The 22,178-nt window shown below is 43.3% G+C and overlaps 1 protein-coding gene across 4 annotated transcripts in view; it reads left to right on the top strand.

Moving 5' to 3' along the window:
• Positions 1-22,178, top strand: part of rnf220a (ring finger protein 220a) — a 159,173-nt gene that overhangs the window by 129,783 nt on the left and 7,212 nt on the right. For 2 of the 4 annotated variants that reach the window (XM_025900149.1, XM_013264674.3), the window contains exons 6-12: positions 2,695-2,737; positions 5,374-5,420; positions 6,863-6,992; positions 13,459-13,651; positions 13,758-13,813; positions 13,905-14,016; positions 19,315-19,426. In XM_025900149.1, coding sequence (XP_025755934.1) covers positions 2,695-2,737; positions 5,374-5,420; positions 6,863-6,992; positions 13,459-13,651; positions 13,758-13,813; positions 13,905-14,016; positions 19,315-19,426 — 693 coding nt within the window. Of the gene's footprint in view, positions 1-2,694; positions 2,738-5,373; positions 5,499-6,862; positions 6,993-13,458; positions 13,652-13,757; positions 13,814-13,904; positions 14,017-19,314; positions 19,427-22,178 lie in introns of all 4 variants that reach the window. The other 2 variants (XM_013264672.3, XM_005475910.4) reach the window with 1 other exon arrangement.

Genomic DNA, 22,178 nt, shown 5'->3' on the forward strand with positions numbered 1-22,178 from the left:
ATTTTTTTTTTCATGTATTTGATGATGTTAATAATTTTCTGATTTATCAGCGGCTGATCGGTATCAGCATTTATAAATGAAAAAAAGTAGTTGAGATTGCACCAGAGAGTTTGTCCACCAGAGAGTGAACCAGCTGACACGACAACCAGCTGATCCAAGCAGAGCCCAGGAGAGTGCGGATAAATAAATAAATAAACAAACAACAATATATAAAACATGTTAGGCGATTCTGTTTCATGTTTTGTGTGTCTGAAAAAAATATCAGCTTTTATGGGAATATGGGATATTGTTATCGCTATCAGTCATAAAAATCCTCTACCGGTCAGGCTCTAATAGTTCATGTATGAGTGCCCAAAATTGCACAAAAATTATTTTTCATTTATATATAATGAGTTATTATAAGCAGACTAATGCTCCTTTCTGACATCGACTTCTATAGGACCACTGGACCCAGTAGACTCTGTGATGACTGGTTAACAGTGCAGCTGACCCACTGTGACAATATACTGCTTAAAAAATACACAAATAAATAAATAAGGACCTTAGACCTGAAAAAGCCAACCCATCAGTGTTTGCCCCACCTCCAGACTCTAATTCTATACTTTCATTGATGTTAGAATTAATTGTAGACAAAAAAAAAAGCAAACCACTTTCTCAGCATTTTTTTTTGTCTTTATTAACAATCAAGCAAATCAAGTGAATTTCTGTAACTATGACATATCACAGTACAGCTGAACATTATGGCAGATTTGGGTTTTTATGCCTCCTCAGCAGTTAAGTTGACTAACAGGCCAATCTGCTTAAATCTCAAATGTCACCATGACTGCTTTTATCTCTTAAATTCATCAAAGTTTGTTCGAGTAATTCCTCCAGCCATGATGTATCTCAGGGTTAAGTGGGCTTCCCCCCGACACCATAAAATAAGAACTATTAAGTCCATGCAGACGTAACATCCATACGTTCAGGATGACACAGCTCATAAAGACCTTATAGCAATAAAGGAGATTTTCTCATTAAGTGAAACTGCTGAAATCACCTTATATTATACAAATGATTAAGTCAATGGTGACTCTTTTTAGCACCCTGAAAATAAAGCATAATGGCAGACTTTGCCACCTCCACTCTGCCTGTCAGGTGGACTCACTCTGCCTCTCCGCTTCTTCTAAAAACCTGACCTATCTGCAGCATTCGCTGAGTGTATCATAATGATACGGTAGCAGAGGCGATGCGCCGCAAGTAGGCCTATAACTCAAGTGTTGGCGGGGAGGGGAGAGAAGCAACGAGAAGAAGGTGAAGGCCTGGCGGCTTGATGACTCCCGCTGACAGAGTACGGGCTGTCGGTGAGGACTGAACCTCTGCCTGTTCACTGGTGTCCTGTCAAAGAGAGGATATCTATAACTGTGAGTGCTTTAGTCAGCATACAGTTAAAGACATGCAGGCCATGTGGGTTTGAATCCCAGTAGACCTGAGCCAGACATTCTGCAGGAGACTGAAGTAGACTTGATAGAGAAAACATCACTTATTTAATTTCACAATGCTGTACTTTTATTACTAAGACTATTATTTTTAATGGAGCAAGGAATTTACTAGAGGCAACATGACCCAGCTAGGACCTCAAAAGTTTCAGGTTCACTCAGATAAATGTAAGATTTATCATTTCTCCCACTGATGGCAGTAACCGAGTTTATTCACTCAAGTTTATTCAGTCAAGTGCCTTAAATACTTTTAGATGTTGCCTTCACATACAAAAGGGAGATACAGTTCCGTTATTTGAGTTTGCATGTTATAAAAATGTGTATATTATAAAAAAGAAATATAAAAATTTAAATTTATATAATGATAAAAGTTCAATTGCTTCTCAAACTTGTTTTTGTTTTTTGTTGGAAAGAAAGGGCTGCCTGCTTTGTGCTGAAGTAAACTCCAGCACACCTTGCAGTGACTCAAGTAATAAAACTGTTAACATCACCTGCCAATGCATCAGTATTAGAACTCTGATAATATAATAAATATCAAATATAGTGCCCCGAGGCAGTCAGGAGACCAAGTTGTTACTTTTGATAGTTTAATTACATTTGCTAACATTAAAGTCCCTAAGTTTCACTAACTCCAGACTTTAAAAACTCTCAAACACTATCTTCACACTTGTCTCACTCTTTTCTAGCAGCCTATATAAAGAAAAGCAGCTGCCTGTCCTTGGCCTGCATGTAAATCACCAACTTTCTCAATGGGTGAAGCGTAATGAATCTCGTTGCTTCCCCCTAGCGGCCGAGATGCGAAACGACGGGTGACGTTTCCCGACTTCCGTTTCCAGCGCGGTCACATGATCAAAACAAGCCAACATGGCGTCGAACATGAGCAATATTTGCCGAAACGGGCGCCACTTTCAATCCTTTTCCATCCGTGTGAATATGTAGACAGAGTGCTTAGTTTGCACTGATGTTCGGTGTGTGGAGGCTCCGTGTGGCACCTCGCAGCACCGAGTTTTAGCGGCTGTACACGGAGCTAGCAGAAAGCTAGCAGACATGGAGGAAGTGGAAAACAAGAGAGAAGTACGTAGGATTGTTTACAGTGCTCTCAGCATCCAAAGCAATCCCATTATAAGCATTTATATTAGTGCTTGTAAGCATATTATAATGTTTCCTCATCATCTAATGAATGTTTGCTCTGTCTTCTTTTCCCCCTCTCTGCTTGCAGACATTTTTACGAGTTCGGGCAAACAGGCAAACGAGATTGAATGGTATGTACACAACTCTTTAGTGATTCAATATTCTAACTATATATATGATATAACCCTGGATTGATATACTTGACGTGAATGCCCTTATTGAGACTTAATTACAGTGCTCGGACTTCTTATTGGTCCTGAGCAATCATACTGATTTACGTGGATGTTATTGATGAGCGTCAAATAAAGTAAAAATTGATCTCATAGCTGTAAAGTCACACAGCTGAATAAAAAGTTAATACAGAAGTGAGTGATGAAATGAAAATGAAAGTAAGTGATCATAAATAAATGATGACGTGTGTTACTGTAGCAGTGTAATATGAGGAGAGCTGTTCTCTGCTGTGCTGTGATATCATCAATTACCTGTTGTTTCATCACTTATGGCAGATGTGTTCTTTCATTTAAAGGAACTTGTGATATTTTTGTGTATTTTAATTGGCTCTCAAGTTTTTTTTCTTTGACTGCCAAGACTCCAGGTGTTCCAGAAGGGGCATCCGGGGATTTTATTGGGATGCTTTTTACATTAGGAATTTTCCGTGGGCTCTTTGTGTTAAACCCGTCCACTCGGTGTCTTGATAAATGTACTACAGAATGCCTTCTTTCTTTTAATATGCCAAATGCATCTTGTCCCTATGGGAGAAGCTCTTTTCAGCTCTTAAAAGCTTCACTTTGGGCTTTTTATGTTTACCGCTACATTCCCAGAAGGCTGTTAAATGCAACTTAATGCTGCTCTGAGGGAATTTTATGGAATTCTCAAAGACGAGAAAAAGTCATTTCAGAGATTTTTTTCAAAGCTTGCAACCGGTGCTTTCTGAGCCATGTAACTAGTTACATATGTCCTTAATCTGTCTGCAAAACACAAGTTAAATATGTATATACATTGTTTAAAATGAAATGCATTACATCATCACTAAAATGAAAAGAAAGTTTCAGAATGTCCTACTGTTCCACTGAGGAGTGATTCCGGTTTTATAAAACTGATTATCTTTTTGGGTTAGCCATTAAAATTTAAGCATATTAGTATACTAATGAATATATTAGTGGGAAATTTCAGGCACATTATTGGGACTGGGATCATCAAGGTCACTGAATATTTGTGCCAGCACCGTTGATGGTTGCTGAGTGACTGTGTGGCTGAATAACTCTCCAGATAAGCTGGCTTTGATGGTTGGTTTGTTAGCACTTAGAAACTAAGCTAGCTTTTACCAATAACTGTTGTTTTCATTCTAGGTGTATATATATAAAATACTAGGAACATATTTGAACAACATGGAGGGTATCTGTTGATATACAGTCTCTGGCCACTTTATTAGGCATACCTTCCTTGTAGCAGGTTGATCCTCTTTTGCCTTAGTCTTTAGCTCTATGTCTTAATTCTTTGCAGAATAGATTCAGTAAGGCACTGGAAACATTCTAGTACTAAGGGGGTCAAAGTCTGGCCACTGTCCTCGGAACTCTGGCATCAATAAAGAATTTTCACCCATAGAACTGCCGCTCACTAAATATTTACTCATTTTCAGACTGTTTTCTTAACAGAATGGTTTCCGTGTGGTTGGAAATGCCCAGCAGATTAGTTCAGTTTTAGTTCAGTCATTTCAGTTTCTGAAATGATCAGAGCAGCCCTGCCACGTTCAAAATCACTTAAATCACCTTTCTTCCTCATCCTGATACTGAGTTTGAAATTAGCGGATCGGTTCGACCAGGTCAACATGCCTAAATGCATTGAGTTGCTGCCGCGTGATTGGCCAATTATATATTTGCGTTAACAAGCAGTTGAACAGGTGTACCTAACACAGTGGCGAGTAAGCCTATATGCTTACCGTCTTGGTTTCCAAACTTAATGTAGATCATGAAACACCTCCTTTCTTTTTATTTTTAGTCCAAGTCTATGACAAGTGTCAGTGAAGGTTTAGTTTAGAATGTGCCCTTCGCCCTCATGTGGAACCAGGAATCATTCTCACGTGGGGTACAAAAGGTGGGGGTTTGGGGGAGGCAGGGAGCCCTGCCAGACCTAATTAGCAGTCTTTTCCCCTCTTGATTTAACAATGCTCCTCTCAATTAGCGTCAGGGGAGAAATAGTAAGGAGGAGGAGGCCGTCTCTCATTTTAACCCTCCCTCATCTTCTTCCCCTGCAGTTATGGCGTATTGCCTCGTGTCCCGCTCCTCCACGCCTCGCCACAGTCCCTCTTGGCTTCCTTTCTTTTCCCAGCCAGCTAAAAATTAATGTCCCCGCGCGCCATTTGCAGTTAAGAAAAAATGACAGAGACTCGGGGTGCAATGACGGCTGTTCTGCTCTGTTAAATTTCTAATTAAATGTGCGTGTGTGGTAGGGAGGTGGGGGGAGAAGGGACAGGAGGGAAGGGCAGGAAAAGGATGGAAGCAAGTCTCATAGATATAGAGAGTAGGAAGGAGATTTAGAGTGTCACATGTTAACACATGGCAGACACACAAGCTTTCTTTGAAGCGTCTGTTGGCTTGTAAAGAACTGTTATACAGGTCAGGCTTGTGAAGAATCATCTGACACAAAATTCCTGAGATCTCTCCCCAAAACAGTGATGTTATCCTCAGAAACATTCGCGGAAGCGTATTTAATTTAAACCATTACTAAACCATATACCTTCCTTTTTTCTCTCTGTGTGCTTTTCCAGCTCGTATAGGGAAGATGAAGAGGAGGAAGCCTGAGGAAGGGGGCCAGGTATGTCCGCTGTGCAGCGCCCCATTGGCTGGGAGCGAGGAGGAGATGAGTAGACATGTGGAACAATGCCTGATCCAGGTAGTACAATCTGGGCCCTGAACCCTGCCTACTGCTGGTCGGACAGCCTGTCAGCCCTTCCCTTCCAATCACTTCTGTACTTCTTGTAGATGTCACGTCAGTCCAGTAGTGCAGAAACCAACCGGTAGCAACTGTTCTTCCCCTGCCACCCCTACTGCCTCTTAACCTCCTTTACATGGTGGTGTTGCAGTCACATCATATTGGATTAACTGTCTGAATAACCAAAGCATTCAGAAAAACAGTCCAGTAATTTAAGTATAACAGACCTTACTTTGATAGGACTTCTAGGTATACATGTGTGTAATATGGCAACTTATTTTTAGCCTGTCCAAGCAAATACTTCAATATTTTAGTAGTGCAAAATTTCTTTATTTTGAAAGTTCAGCCACTGTTAACCAGCAGCCCTGGCCTTAACTTCCCGAACCGTGGGCCAACTGGTCACGTCAAAGTGGCCAGTTGGCCCACATGAGTATTAGCTATAAGTCATCCTACTTAGATTTGCAGAGGATTTCTTTTTATAGTATTATTAATAGATCCTTCTGAAAAGTTTGTGTGTGCACACGCAAACCACGGCTATCACTACAGCTACGATCTAAATCTGCAGGAACCGATGTAGACGTTTTAATTCTGATAAGTATTCAAGCATCAATTGTTACAAGCAGTTTATCTGGTATGATGTGGTTGACTCTTGTACACTTACATGTTACTCTTATATGAACACAGAAATCAAATCAGAGGACAATCTGGTTTTCTTTAAATAATCAGCAGTGTTATCTTTTCCTGCCACAGATCACATCACTCCTTCTCTCCTGTAGATTCTAAACATTCTTTCCTAGAGTAGACTAGAGAAAAAACTACTCACTACTCCTCCTGTATCTCACCTCACTGATGGCTGTCCATTACATTAGGTAGAGACACTAATACTTTTATTTTTTTTCTCTCCACTAGCATGCTTTGTTTATTCCGGTACTGTACCAGGCTATATGAGCTGTGTCTGTAACTGTGCACCAGAAGATGTGGTTAAAGAACTGATGATTAATTATTCATTGTCATCGCTGTTGAACAACAGGAACAACGAAACAAATCTGCTGACTAAGCTAAAGCTAGAGCTGGAGGAAACCATTGGAAACATCTAAAACTTTGACCACATGATTAAGATAAGCAGCATCTGGTCTGTGTGGTACAGCTCAGGTAAAGCATGCTGGGAGATCTGTCCAACAACCCTTAACTTTAAGAGAGGAAGTAGTGTACTCTTGAAGTCGATAAGTCAAAGATGAGCTAAGTGGTGCTGAGCTGTTCCACACTGATCTGTACACAGCACTATCTGTGATTAAAACGTGTCCATTTCTGTTTTTGTGCATCAGCGCGAGGGAGCGTTAGGCGACGATGACTCTGCTGACATGGATGGAGAAAATGGGCGGGGCTTTGAGGAGTACGAGTGGGCGGGACAGAAGAGGATCAGAGCTACGGCTTTGCTGGAGGGAGGCTTCAGAGGTACACACACACAACTCGCATTATTCAGCACCGCTTCTTATTTCACACTTCCACTCACTCAAGACCGGCTGTCTGCGCGTCCTCTGGATAAGCAGTTTGTTCAGCGGTGGCAGTGTGTGTGTGCTGCACCATGATGTAGATGTCTAGCCAGCCGCTTGCTGGAAGACTGAACGACCCGTCATGACTTCAGGGTCGCGTCCAGTCACAGCAGTTTGGCTCAGCACTGTTTGTCCTCTCCTCTGTCTGTCTCCAGCTTTGTTTCCCTGCTCATCCATCATTCACTATGCTCATGTGCAGCGTGAGCACTGTCAGACTGAGAGACTCGGCGGTGAATGCAGCCACGGGAGCTGTAATGCTGCCAGCGGTCCAGTGGCAGCGCAGGCTGGCCCGGGGTCAGCCCGGTTCAGCTTGGCTCGGCCCTACACGGCCCTCTTGGTGAGGGGGAAGGAAAACACATTTAGCTGGGCAATTGACCCGCTGGTCACCATGCTGTGCTCCTGTGTGTGCGCCCAGAAATGCAATTATAGAACTAGATGGGAGCGCTGGTCACTGGGGAGTACGAGTATGACACCACACACCTTCAGTGCTCCCACTACAGCTCTACATCACTTTTTTCTCTCTGTTAGAATCTCCTCCTGCTTCCATAAATTGTTTTTTTTTTTAAATCTTAATTATGTCTTTTTCTCTCTGCTTTTTCACACAATTTTTTTAAATACTTGGATCAAGTGTTGAGAAAGTTATGGATTGAGGCCTTTCACAGGCAGTCACAGCATAGGTGTAAGGCACTTCATTGATTGCTTTTATTTACTAAATATTAGTGCTGTCAGCGTTAATCTCGTTAGAATGGCGTTAACGCCATAACAGCATTAACACGGCAAATCTCCGTTAACGAGTTACTGCAGATCGCCCCGTCCGTGGGGCTGGACGGCGTCAACGCATTAACGGGTTAGGGTGTAGGGTGTACCCCGCCTCTCAGGCTATAACTGCTGGGATAGGCTCCATCCCCTCTGCAGCCCTAAACTGGATAAGTGGAGGAAAAAACAGATTGATGGTTGTGTTCCACATAGATGCCCCATAGTGGCCTCAGTTGTGTTTATGTGTGAAACAGGAAGAAGACAAGCACGACTCATCGGGATTTGCCCGGGTGGATGCAAAGACTCATCGTTGCTTCTGAGAGGCTCTTTCAAACTCTCCTGGCTCCACTTCTTCTTTCATCGTTCCTGCTGCCCATTGGCCTCCCCCTCTCCCTGTTCGATCCATTGTTAAACACACACACGCTGAGCCTCACCTGCCTCCCTCCCCTTGCTGAGAGAAGAGACGAGACAGATCAATGTCGAAGTCTCAACTAAACCGCGACAAAGTGCAGCTCACAGGGTGGGAGGTGGTTTCCCTACCCGTCCATCCATCTCCCTGACGCTCCTTCCATCCGTCCATCTCGCTTTCACGTCGTTAAAACGAGCAGACACAGGACCCTTCTGCCACACTCTAATAGGGCACCTTGTGATGTGACACAGATAACCGAGGTGGCCCGGGGAGAGAAACTTGAAACACATGCACACACTCGGCAGAAAGCTTAGAAGGTGGATTTAGTCTTGAAAGCTCTAAAGTGGTTCTAACACACACTGCTGAGTCCAGCGGGCTCTTGAGAGCCAGCGGCTGACTAAACGGATATAGAGATGTTGCAGGGGGGCCTCCTCAGCTGGCGAGATGAAGAGAGGGCCTATTCCTCTGTGAAGTGCCACCATCCTTTCCTCCCTTTGAGAGCACAAGGAAGAAAGGCAGAGGGAACAGGAGCTTTTGGGGGAGGGAGGAAGGGGGAGAAAAAAATCGAACAAGATCCGTTTATGATTCAACCCAGTGTGAGGGAAGACTTCCCTCTGTCTCGCACCAGCTTAGCAAGGTTGAAAGGACCCATATAGCACAGACAGGGATTTCTTTCTGTCTAGTAGACTGTCTGTCTGTTTTATGGGTTGCAAAGTAAGGTATGACTATAAGTTTGCAGTCTACAATAAAAGGTTTACTTGTAAGGGATCATTGTGGTTGAGTAGAAATGCATTTTCCCTCTTAATTTATGTTCTATAATAGGCTTTCTTTCTCCAAAGTTGGAGGTATTTGAATATTTTCTGTTTTTTTTTTTTTTTCAAAACTTCCAAGCTGAATTTGAGAAGATCTTGATCTTCTTTTTCCTGGCTTCCTCATCATTTAGGATTTCAATATGAAAATTTTAGGAAAGATGGGGGACTTTGTTGTCTCTTCAGGTAACATTTAGTCATGTACGCTTATCTGGGGCCTGGTCATGGGATCGGCAGCCTAAGCAGAAACACACAGATCTCTTCAGCCACCTCCTCCAGCTTACCTGGTGGAACACCGAGGGGTTTCTGGGTCTGCCATGGGGCCTCTTACTGGTGGGACATGCCCGGAACACTTCACACACGAGGCGCCCAAGTCAGATACCTGACCACCACAGCTGGCTTCAGTGTGGAGGAGCCCTTCTCTCATCACTGAACTCCTCACCCTGTCTATAAGGGAAAGGCCGGCCACCTTTCAGAGGAAGCTCTGAAGCTTCCGCCACTTGTATCGGTGATCTTGTTCTTTCGGTCACTACCAAAGCTGCCGATCATAGGTGACAGTAGGGACGTACATTGACTGCTACCGGTCAGCTTTGCTTTTACGCTCAGCATGATCTTGATCACAACGAACTGATGCAGTGTCTGCATCACTGTAGCCCCAGTCTGTCTGCCAGTGTCCCAGTCCCCTTACTGGTGAACCCCGAGATGCCCCACTTGGGGCAGCAGCTCATCTCCGATCCAGCTTCTTAATTTATTCTTGGAATACTGAGAGTAGCTTTGCATGATTCGATTCCCCTTTTATCAACATCACACAGATCCAAGAGAAGGAAAAAAGTGTTTAAAACCTGGTGTGTAGAGCAGCCGAAGTCTAAGCTTTTGGCTTGCTGGGATTAGTTGACTGACTCTGACTTCATTGGGTGTCCACCCAGATAATCATGCCATGAATATCTGTAGGTGTTTGTTTTAATTGCCTTCAAATACAACATGTAAATGTTCTGTGTTTCCCCCATATGTTATTATTTGTGGGTCCCACTTGTCTTTATTCTTGTCTTTCAAGGGTTTTTTTGTTTATTTTTTTTACCTCATCACTAAGTTGGAAAATGTATTCAAAGTTTGGAACACAATAGTTGATCCGTCACAGATGGATGACTAGAAAGGCAGGCAGGGAGGCAGGCAGACAGATCCTGAGGTTCGATATTGGGCCATCCTGAGAGCACAAGTAGGGAAAGATGGGGATTATTGCAGGATGAGATGGCCCAGAGGGATTGAGAAGAGGAGAAATCTCTGCTTTGTAAATGGACTTCAAAGATGACCGTCTCATGTCTTTGTGTCTGTGTCCCTCTCCCACTCGCTCCCCCCACACACACTCTGTCTCTGACCTGTAAATGGCAGAAAGATAGTGTGATGACCTTTGACATGCCTTCTTTCTGCTTCTTAGAGTCTCGATAATTGCTATGGTAACGGGATGTTGCTGAGGTGGGATTATTTGGCTGAGCAGCGCTGCCAGTAGGCCTGATGAGTCCTTTGATCCTCGCTGCCTGTTCAGACCTGTACTTGTGGCCTTGTTATACTGATATGTTAATAAATTCGGGGCCTCTTTTGTTGCTGCCTTGGCAGCATGTAACCTGGAGGGTAAAATGTGTAGTTTACATGTTAAAGAGTCAGCGACGCTCAGGAGATGGTTAGATAATGAGACAAAACAGGGTGGCACTGTAGGAGTCTGTGTGTGTTTCTGTGTGTGTGGCAGGAAAAAGGGGAAATAGTTCAGCAAACAGGGCTAGTACAGGAGAGAAAACAAGTGATACATGAGTGGTGGGATGACAAAGTGAAAGAGAAGCAAGGGAATGGGAGAGAGGGGAGGAAAGTGAAGAAATAAAGGCAACATAAAAGGAGTGATTGTAAGAAAAGGTGAGGGAGAAAAAGAAAGAAAAAGGCAAAGAGGGTAAAAAAGAAAGTGGGGAGGGGGCGTTGATGAATAATGTGAGTGAAAGGCAGTTAGAGTGGGGCTGACCTTTCCCTGGCCAGATTAGATTGGCCTGCCAAGACTGCTTACAGGGACAGATAGAAGCACGGTAACGCACACATACAGAGCAAGCAGGCCACACGTACTCTCAGGGAATACACTAGAGTCAGGGACAGTGTGTGTTCACACAGCCCAGACCATGTGTGGCATTATATATAAGTCCAGGTGGGTGAAGTAGAAAAAAACAGCATCCATGCATTCATGTCCACCAAAGGAGAAACTTTTAAAGGATTTTTTTAATATATGTATATATAAAAAGTCAAAATTTCCATTTACCGCATCCTGCTATTAAAGGGCATTAAAGTGATACTTGAAGAGTTTTGAAATACAGGTGAAGCCAAAGTTCATTGCTCATGATTTCAAAGGACTTTGTTGAATACCTCTGGTGACTGGTTAAATATTACCTATGACCACTCCTGTTAGGATCCATTTGGTCAATGTTTGAGTTAGTTTAAGGATTGCGATGCTGTAAACTGTACAGTGTGAGGAGCAACAGCTATTCACAATAAAGACATAAGATGAGGAGGTAATGGGGATGCGTGGATCCCATATTTGCATTCAGTGTCTGTTTGAGCTTGACTTAAACAGCTGGATCTGATTTTATTTCAATGTTGTCTATATGAGATAGCCAAAAGGATAGTAGCTGTGCTATCAGCTGATGTGGGCTGGCGTTGATCCACACCTGATCTTCCAGGATGGAGGTGGCCCTTCTGAAGTAAGGCTGGGCTTGATTTTCTGATAGTACAGAAACGCTCAAGGTTCTCCAGTTAAGTCTCACGCTTTGAAAATGTAGAGGAAAAAGTGTGAAAATCCAAATGTAAGTCACCGTACATGTCATTACATTAAAATATATGAATGTGACATGTACGCTGTTCTTCTGCAGTGCACTGATAATCTGTAGCCCGAGGACCAAGCAGACTGCACAGCCACTGCTCCCATATGTTCCCTTCTAACGCTGAGACCAAATAAAAATTAAAAGGTTCTTTTTATTTGATCACTGAAAACCATGGGCCTATTGTAAAACGGCTTAGTATCTCTGGCACCTTTTTTCCCCCTCCTGGGACTTACATTGTTAGGTGGGAGGAGAAGCAGTTGACGTTTAAATCCCAGAAAAACTTTTATGAAAGCCAAGGCGTCGGATTTGCACTTTGACTAAGACTCTGTAGTGGAGTGAGATGGGGAAGACTAAGAGCAACTGTTATGGGAAGTCTAGTTTTGAGACTCGTACACCAGGACAGGTAGGTTAAATAGGATGGCTGTCAACTCTTTCTGGTCCTCCACCCCCCCACAGACACACACACACACACACACACACACACACACACACACAAAACACTAGTCCAGCTGAGAGCTTGTAGAAATTGGAATAGGTGTAAATAAGATGGCTGTCAGGCCTGTCACTGGTAGAGACACACACAGACACTTTCAGAGTTACAACACACATGGCTCCAATAGTCAAGGTGTAAGTGACACACACACACACACATATATATATATTACCTACCTATCTCTATGTGGTAGATAGACATGGTGTAAGTGACAGGTAGACAGACTTGCACATGCACACACACACACCTTCAAGGGGTTGGAGAGACAGGGGCGTAAGTGACAGAAGGACAGACAGCCTCAAACAAACACTGAAGAGACACCTCTAAGTGACGGACACACACACAGAGCCAGCTGTGTGGCTAAGTGGAGCTGAAGGGAGCAGTCAGGCAGCGGTAAGAGTTTGTCTGAGCGTTCATCACTCGGTTTATAGAAGTGCCACTCACACACACTCCCTCTCCTTCTCTCTTTCTCCAAGATTGATGGGTAAGGTGTCAGTCTGGTGTCAGTTCAGCCCAGCTCTGTGTGCCGTCTCCCTTTCACCTCCTTGTCTCTGACCAAATCTAGCTCTCTTTCTCACCTGTCCAGGTTATTGAAAAGTCTTTAATTTGGTTTGGAGAAGCTGAAGTTTTAGACGAGCTAAATTTAGCATCGTCAAGTTCTGAAGTGTGTCGGAAAGTTACTCCAGGTCTTGGTGTGGTCTGTGCCCTCTTAAGCTGGTTCTCTCTGGATCTGTATGTTGATGATGTGTAGAATAATGTACTGAGCAATGGTAATTCTGCACTGCACTTATAAAGTTGCTTAAATAGACAAAGCTCTTCACAGTTTTGCCTTCCAAAAATGTGTCAGTAGTGGTGCTTTTATTTTGATAAATCTAGTGCAGAGGTGCATATGACACGGCAGCTGCAAGTGAAAATAGGACTTTTGTTAACGTCAAAGGGTGATGTGGAGTTGTTAAATAAATGCAAATCTTGTTGCCCGCATGGAGCATTTTTGTTTTGCTGTTAAAGCGAAGTAATGGTCCTCTTTACTTTTTCTTTTTCCTCAGCAACTGGCTTTGCCACGTGTAGCATCAAGGAGAGCGCTGCAGACAGCGATGCCGACCTAGATGTGGATGGAGACGACACCTTGGAGTATGGCAAGGCTCAGTACACCGAGGCCGACATCATCCCCTGCTCCGGTGCTGGAGAGGACCAGGGAGAAGCCAGGGAGCGGGAGGCGCTACGGGGAGCTGTGCTCAAGTACAAAAGCTTAACTATTAGATTTTCTGCCAGTAAATCTGAAAATCCCCTGAGTTAGTAACCTTGAGCTGCCACTTACATGGACATCTGTGTCTCTGTCTTACAGCGGGGGGATGCCTTCTAATAGAATAACACCTGAATTCTCCAAATGGGCCAACGATGGTAAGTAGGGACAAAATAACTGTCTCCTCAGGATATGCTGGATAGGCTAAAAAGCCAGCACTGAACGGGTTACCTGTCTTTGTGTCTACAGAGATGCCTTCAACAAGCAACGGCGAGAGCAGCAAGACAGACCCCAGCACTCCCTCGTCTTCCTCCTCTTCCTCCTCCGCCCCCCGCACCTGTAAAAACAGCGAGATCGAAAAGTAGGTGACAGAGAAAACACACATGTGGACACACACTAGTTGGATTTTTGAAATAGATCAGTTAAACATGAAGTGGAATGATCTTTCGACTGCCTTCTTTATAAGGCTTAGTGATACATTTCTCTATTCCTGATATGCGTGTTTAAGGCCAATTTCCTGGAGTTGCAAGATAATAATTGAATTGTTTGACTGTATGTGTGCTTACAGTTTTACATAACGTGCTTCCATCAACTATTGGAAGGTTGAATGCAATAAATGTTTCACTGAAATAAATCAATCGGCACTCTGCATGTTCGTGGTCCATATTAAATATCAGTAGAAGGGATAACTGGCAAATAAGCAGAGCAGCTTGAACTGTATTGATCAGAAACAGCATCGTGAGGCAAGAACTGCGTGTGTTTGCTGAGCGAGGGGATACATTCAATAATGTCTGCAACGTGATCATTCCAGTTTTAATTTGCATGCAATACAGGGAAAAAGATGCTGACAGGTTAGGTGGCAATCTGACCGCACTGATTGGTTCTGCACATCCAGTGTGATGTAGGGACAGGTTTCCTTCCTCACGTTCTTCAGCTTGACTGACACAAATACTCCTGTACAGCAGACACTATAACTGCATGTGCATTTGTTTTTTGGGGGGTTTTTTTACGATGCAAAGTTGGTGTGCGTTTCCATAGACACGACGCTCTAGCTGAGGTTTTAGTGGCCACCAGGAGCAGAGCATGGCTTAATTTAAGTATCCATTTAAAGGGGGCCAACTAGCTGCTGAATGATTGCGCTGGAACAAGCAGTCAGCCGGCTGGCTGGAACAATTCCCTGCATCACTCCTCTCTGCTTACTATAAATGCACGCATTTGTGGAGCTTCTGTGCCCCTCCGTCCCCAAATGAAAATGAGATTTGTCTCCTTTCGTTACATTGATACATTGTGTGTGTGTGTGTGTGTGTGTGTGTGTACGTGTGTGTACGTGTGCGTACGTGTGCGTACGGCGCTTTGCACAGGCCAGCGTTAGTGAAATCTCTCTCTCTCTGATCCCAGATGGGTAATGATCTGGTCGCCTCCCCGGGCGTCCTCGTTCCCCTGCTCATTCCCCTACAAGATAAATGAGCTCACACATACACACACGCATACATACACACATACACACGTACAGCGCCTGAGACGCTCTTTCCCCTCCAAGATAAATGGCCCCTCCAATGCCGCCAATGCGATTGCTGCCAAATTTGGTGCTCCAGCTGGAACAATGCGGAGAGATTTCCATGTGGTTTCTGCAAATAATTGAATCTGTCCTCAATTTGGAAGTGATGAAGCTAGATTTGTAACCCCCTCCTCCCCATCACCTACACGTACACATACACGCCGCCCAGCCTGTCTTCGTCTTTTTCCTCTCATTCTTCGCTTTATTGCTCTGTCGCTAAGCTGCATGTCTCTCTCTTCCGCCTTCTTTTCTCTTTCACATTTCTGTTGTTCGTTTCTTCCCGTCTCAATTCTTCTGAGACACTTACAACATGCCCCCTCCCCCCTTGCCCCTTGCCTTTTGCCATCTGAGGCCTACGCACATATATATTGGGCAGAGGCAGGGGAAATCAATAGTGACTTAAATGTTTTATCATGGTGTGTGAGTGTAGTTAAGGCCTCAGTTAACAGGGTGCAAAAGAGAATGATGCTGCTGCTGTTTTTGTTTTGTTTTTTTACAGCATGTAGATTTGAGAAGTTTGTGTCTCCACCTGGTTGATAAAATGTTTGCAATGTGCTGCAAAAAAATTAATTACCGTCTAATTTGATCATTTCTATGTGCTTGTGTTGAGAGAGAAGCTGAGTGAGGCCAAAATGTAGGTAGACAGTAGATTAAGACACAGGGCTGATTGAGATAGATGGTAGAGATCTTCAGCTGCGCGCGCACACACACACACTAATGAAATGAGGAATAGCCCCACACAAGTTGGGGACAGAGCGCTAAATAGAGGGGAGGCAGAGCCATCAATCTGTCTCTGTCGGGCTTTCCTGCTTGCTTTTTTCACCACAGGGATGAGTCGAGATGAAAATGCATCGCTATTTCACCTTCTTTCACTCACATACATGCACACACACACACACCGTTCAAAAAGCACATTGGAGCCGAGGCATGTTGTATTGATGGCAGTTGTGTTTCAGTATTTATTCTGAAGGTTTCATGATTTTAGGCCCAAAGATCAAGGCCACAAGCTGAAACCTACCAAGCCTGGACCTCGTTGTATAAAAACGCACCAACACAGTGTTGTTAACAATTAATATGATCAGTGGGAGATTCTTACATATGTAACATCCTCAGATGTGGACCCAACTCACATCCTAAAATATGTAAGAAAATGATCGTGATAGAGCTGCAACTCCTGCTGCCGCCTTCTCGTGAGAATTGAATAAACCCAGAATCTGCGTTTCTTCCTTTTCTTGTATACCTAATTTTTTTCCACAGTGCGTTTTTTGAGGACACATTGCCGCTTATATGTTTTTGTGATGCACTCTGCGTGTAGAGGTCTTAGGACTGTTACAGAAATGTCTTACCTTTAGGTTGTAGCCCAGCCTAAAATGTTAATGTGTTTCTCTGAGTCCACATGATGTGTTTTCGAATCCTGGCTCCCAGAGTGAGATAAATTTTCTTATTCTGGCTCAGAGACTGAAAACCCCAGAGCCAGCTTAAACTCAAGGATTTTCACTTGTGCATGTTGCTCTGTGAGAGGCTGTTCATCTCCCTGCATGCCACATTTAGCCCCAGAGAGTTGTCTTTCCTTTTCTTGGCCCTGTGAAGTCATCCTGTTCCCTTCTTTACCTCCATTAAATCTCTGCACCTCCTGCATTCCCCCCCCCAACAAACACACACATAGACACACACACACTCCCTCTCTAGATATCCACAGCTGCATAAAGAAGATGAACTTGTTTTACCACAAAACAAAAATAAGTAGGAGAAGTAAAACTGTTTTTCCTGACTTGTTTCGTTTCGCGTCAAACAAGACAAGAAACCCTTTTGGAAGAGTTTTGTTTGCGACAGAGGACTTTACTGGAGCTGATAAAAAGAAAAAAGACAGCCTTGTTAGAGGGATGACTTCTGTCCAGCTCGGTCCAGCCCAGAGTCCACGGCTGCTTTATAAGCTAGAGGCTAATCAAGGCTAAATGGCTTTTTACAAGCTCGGTGCTAATAAGAGGAGAGGGTAAAACAGTTTATAGGACACCAGGGTGGCAAGTCAAGACAGGCCTTTACAAAGGTGGGAGGATGATGAGGTTACAGGAAAGAGTTAGTGCAGGTCAGCTTTTTTTCCATAGATCTGAGAGAGGGAATAGGGAAGGATGCTTTGCCGGTCCGGAAACATTTCAACCACAACACGACAAACAGTCATCCTGCTGAATCTTGAGCAAGACGAGTCCCCACAAGCTGCAGTGCTGCTGTTTTTAAGCCTGTTGTAACATCAGTCCAGCCAGTGATTTTCATGATCTTTTATTAGTATTTTTTTAAAATAATAAAGCAATCCTTTACTGTACAAGCTACTAAACATTGTCACAATTTCAGGGCCGAATGGAGACTTTTGTCATTGATGATCTAAAAGATATGAATTCCTTTTGGGAGAAAGAAGCCAAAACATGATTTGGTCCACTGTTTTCACTCTGTCATTCGTTCATTGGCTTAAATAAACTTATTGTGATATAATGCCAGAATCTCAACAAAGAGACCACAGACGTTTGTATCGAGGGTACAGTCTCACATTGAACCCCTAGAATTTTCTTCCTCCACTAAGCTTTACAGATTATCATGGAGGTATTTGAACAAGTCTGCTGATCATCACACAAACCTGAAATGTTTAATTTTAATTTAATCTTCAATTTAGTTTAAATGTTCAATTTATTTTAATGAGCTTGCTTGATGATGTGAATTCATGTAGATCTACCGGTGTGGCCCAAAAAATAGATTTTCAAAATCTCGGGCGTTGAGAGGAAATGAAGTAAGTCCAGCCCCGTTTCCTTTCCCCTGTACACTTCCCCACTACTGTTTGAGTATGCAGCAAATGGAGCCATGTACTAGGCCACACACACACACACACACACACACACATACACTCAGCCACTTACTGTGCTCCTCTCTTCCTTCCTTCTGCTTGTCCTTCCCCATCCAGATCAATACCATAGATCAACTAGCTATCAGGCTGCAAAATGACCACATCACCATAAATACGCACACTGCTTACACCTCTCACACACTCACACACACAACTATTGCATTTTACCAGAGAATGAGTGGATAGCTATAATAAACACCAGCTGGCTTGTGCGGCTCGTCTCCCTCCACCGAATCACTGTCATCATCATCATCATCGTTGCGGTCTGTGCGTCTTCCCTATTGATCTAGTTATCGCTGCTTCATATGCTGTCGGACAGTGTTAAACGCACATTTTCTGTTATCATGCTGCGCATTAATCAGAGGCCACTCACCAGTAGGGAGGACAGGGGATATAAGGAAAAAGAAAGTTGGAGGAGAGAGTGATGAAGAAGCAAGGACATGTGGCGATGTGGAGATAAATACAGAGCCAAGGCGATAGACTGGGATGGGTGACCATGGGAAGAGCTGCGAAAACATAACAGAGGATGGAAGCTGAGCGTGAGACTTACAAACAACACAATAGAAGTTTAAGCAAAAGTCTGTGACGCCATGAGTCCTTTGAGTGTGCAGACATGTTAAATAGAAGGATGTAAATACTCTGTTTGACCTGAGGAACAAGAGAAGTCAGGAAGATTCAAAGAGGGCTTGTTGTTTATTGAGCTACAAGAAAGACAACGCGTATCGACAAAGACTTTGACTTGAAACATGTCGTACTACACAGCAGCGTGCACAGGGCCCTAATCAGATGGTATTGAATGAACATGTGTAGAGAATGATACATCTCTCGAAAGATAGGAGTCCATTAAATTCATATCATAGGATTTAACACAAATATACTGCAGGATCACAGTACAGTGATGTAGTACTATGGCTGACGACAATGGGTTGATGATAAAAGAGGACTTTTTTCCTCTTCTTCTTTCTTTTTCTTGTGTTTAGCACCCAGCAGATTCATCCAGCTTCCAATGTTTTGTGGAACTTTGAGACATTGAGATTTAGAGTATTTAATGCTACAACGTTCCTGTTTCCTAATGTTTATTTGTTTTTATTAAATGGAACTGAAAACACAACTGTACAATTCTTGTTACAAGAGTGTGAGAGTGGGCTCGTCATCTGTGGTGTAGACCTATACTTAAAACCTCTATCGTCTCTCTTGCTTGTTCCCAGGGTAACGGAGGAAGAGTCCACGGCAACCACCATGGAGGCCCTGAAGGCTCGAATCAGAGAGCTGGAGAAGCAGATACTCCGAGGAGACCGGTACAAATGTCTCATCTGCATGGTGAGTATAGCGTTTACATGAATGGTGTCTGCTTGTCTTCAGTGGAAGTGTTGTGGCTTTGTCAGAAGGCAGCATTAGCATTTGTCAAACTGCATGTAGCACCATAAACATGTGAAGCTGCGGTTAAGGGGGGGGTTATAAACTGTATATAAAAGATGGAGGATAACTTTCAAGCCTAAAAAGTGGAGCCAGTGAGGAAGTGCCCCTACATTCTTTCTAATGGTCAATGAGGGCTGTCACATTAAAAGTAATATATTTAGTGCTGTCAGCGTTAATCTCGTTAAAATGATGTTAACACCATAACTGCATTAACTCGGCAAATCTCCGTTAACGAGTTACGCGATCTATGGTAACTCATTAACAGATATAGCTTATTAGAAGCTATATATTTGATATAGCTTCTAATGAAAGGCTGCTTTGAGATTGACGGTTTGCTACAATGGGGGGCGTTCAGTGTCCTTTCCATCTGCTTTCAGAAAGCTAAAGTTTCAATGGATTAAATGCCACAAACCAGTGGGCGGAGTCACTGTGATTACTTCCTTATCTCATGTCCATGTCTCCCAGTTGTTGTTTTTGACCTTAATGGCCCGTCCCTTACATTTTTGTATGTTTCCAAAGCCAGAGGTTTGGACTTCCACTTTATTAGGCCAGATATGTAGCAAGGGCTGATAAGGTCTGTCCCATGTCACAGGCTTACCTGAATACCAGAATGTGCTGTATTTTTGGGACAGTCAGTGTATATTCAGTGGATGTAAGTAGCAACCACTGATCACTTTCTACCTTGTAGAGGGATTCAACCCTCTACCCTCACCTATTTTTTTCAAGCAAATATAAATTAAAAATATACTCACTGTGGCCAGAGTGCTTACCTTGATATCTAGCTGCTCGGTTTGAGTGACAGATTTTTCTGTTCGATAGTGTTCGTGTGTTTTGCTGTAGGTTGTATACTTGTGCTGCAGAAATGTGTGAAGCACCTGCACGCATCTCATTTCTGCTCTTCGTGGGAGCATTTTCACTGTCCGTGTGCTGCTGGTGTTGTGTTGCTGTTGTGGTGTGGCCCTTTGCATGGCTTTGCAATTTGGCACGATTGTCTGCTATCACATTTCCAGAGCGAATCATGTTTTCTTAACATCTCATGCTTCATCTCAGGAGCACAGAAGTATGTGTATGTTCAAATTCTGAGATGGCGTCCTGATTGTGCTGTGCACAAAGCAGGTTAAATCTGTGAAAAATGTGTCAAAGTTTGGCTTTGTTAGGTGAAAAGACACTCCTGTGCATCACAGCTTGTATTGATGGCTGATTGGACCTCACCGATCAATAGTTAAAGCCATGAGGGACAATATAGAGGTCCATCAGACACTTGAGATGCAGTTTCGCCTACACCTCACATCAGTGTTTGTGTACCCCCACTTTGTGTCAAGTACCCACCCTGTCATTCTTCAAGCGTGTGGACAGTGCAGCGTCGGCATCCTGTGCTTGCTGCGTGTGAGTGTGTGTGTGAGAGCCTGTTGGTGTGTATGCATGTGAGGCGGGTAATTACCAACGCCTGCGCTTCCTAAAGGTCGCTGGGTGCCTGAGGTGACACGGAGGGCAAGGCATAGCGATCGATCACTCACTGCCCCATGAGCACACGGCTCCTCTCTGCTCATCTGTCACTGTCCCTCATCTGTTTTGCGCACGCACACACACAAACACACACTAAGGCATACAGAGAAATACAAATATGTCTACACACACACACACACACACACACACACACACACAGGCCTCTTCCATCTAATCTGTCTCTGTCTTTAACCTGTCACTGGGCTCCCTCCCTGTCACTGGGTCTGATCTAAATGTCATCAGATTACTCTCACTAACTGGCAGATTTTGAAGCAGCTGGAGATTTCCACCGCATCAAGTAGATGCAGAAACACTTTGAGCAGATGTATGACTCAGTCTAAACGCCACCACTGTCACCTCTACACAGTTATTTCTGCAAATATTTCTTACTAATTTTTACCTTCTGATTGTCTGGTGGAAATGCTCGCCCTCTGTATCAAGTTGACTCAAGTTGTCTGTTAGCCTTTACTGATGCTGAGGGCATCTCATCTGTGGGTTTCTACCCCCATCTATTGGTCACTTTAGGGCAAGGAACTTAAAATGTGCTTTAAGATAGTCCTAAACTACTTTTGGAAATTCAATATATTCAGATATTTAAATATTGAGATATTTCAGGTTTAAAGTAAGGTTACTGATGGACTTGATTGCAAATATTTAGACTGTTTGAAGACTAAATTTCAACGACATTTAAACATGCCTGAATTGACTATTCAAATTAGCCAGTGTAGTATTGCTCTTTGCTTAAGCTGGTTGACTATAAGAGACCAAGTTAAAAAAAGCTAAAGCAGTTAATGCCAAGAAAACTTTACTTGTAGTAAAAAGTGTGTCTACAACATCTCCTCTTAAAATGCCTCTATTTTTAAAATTAGCAGCTGTTTTTATGTAATTAGCATCGCTAATTACATAAAAACAGCTCTTATTCAAATAAAATACTACAAGGACATATTTATCAAAAGAGCCTTTACAAGTAAACTGATAAATAAGACTGTAATCTGAGCCTGGTTCTGTTGGAGGTTTCTTCCTGTTAAAAGGGAGTTTTTCCATCCCACTGTCACCAAATGCTTGCTCATAGGGTTTCGGTTGATTGTTCGGCTGATTGGTTTCTCCGTTATTATTGTCGGGTCTTTATACACATATATATATATGT

This window comes from Oreochromis niloticus, linkage group LG18 (genome assembly GCF_001858045.2).
Source record: "Oreochromis niloticus isolate F11D_XX linkage group LG18, O_niloticus_UMD_NMBU, whole genome shotgun sequence".
NCBI lineage: Eukaryota > Metazoa > Chordata > Actinopteri > Cichliformes > Cichlidae > Oreochromis > Oreochromis niloticus.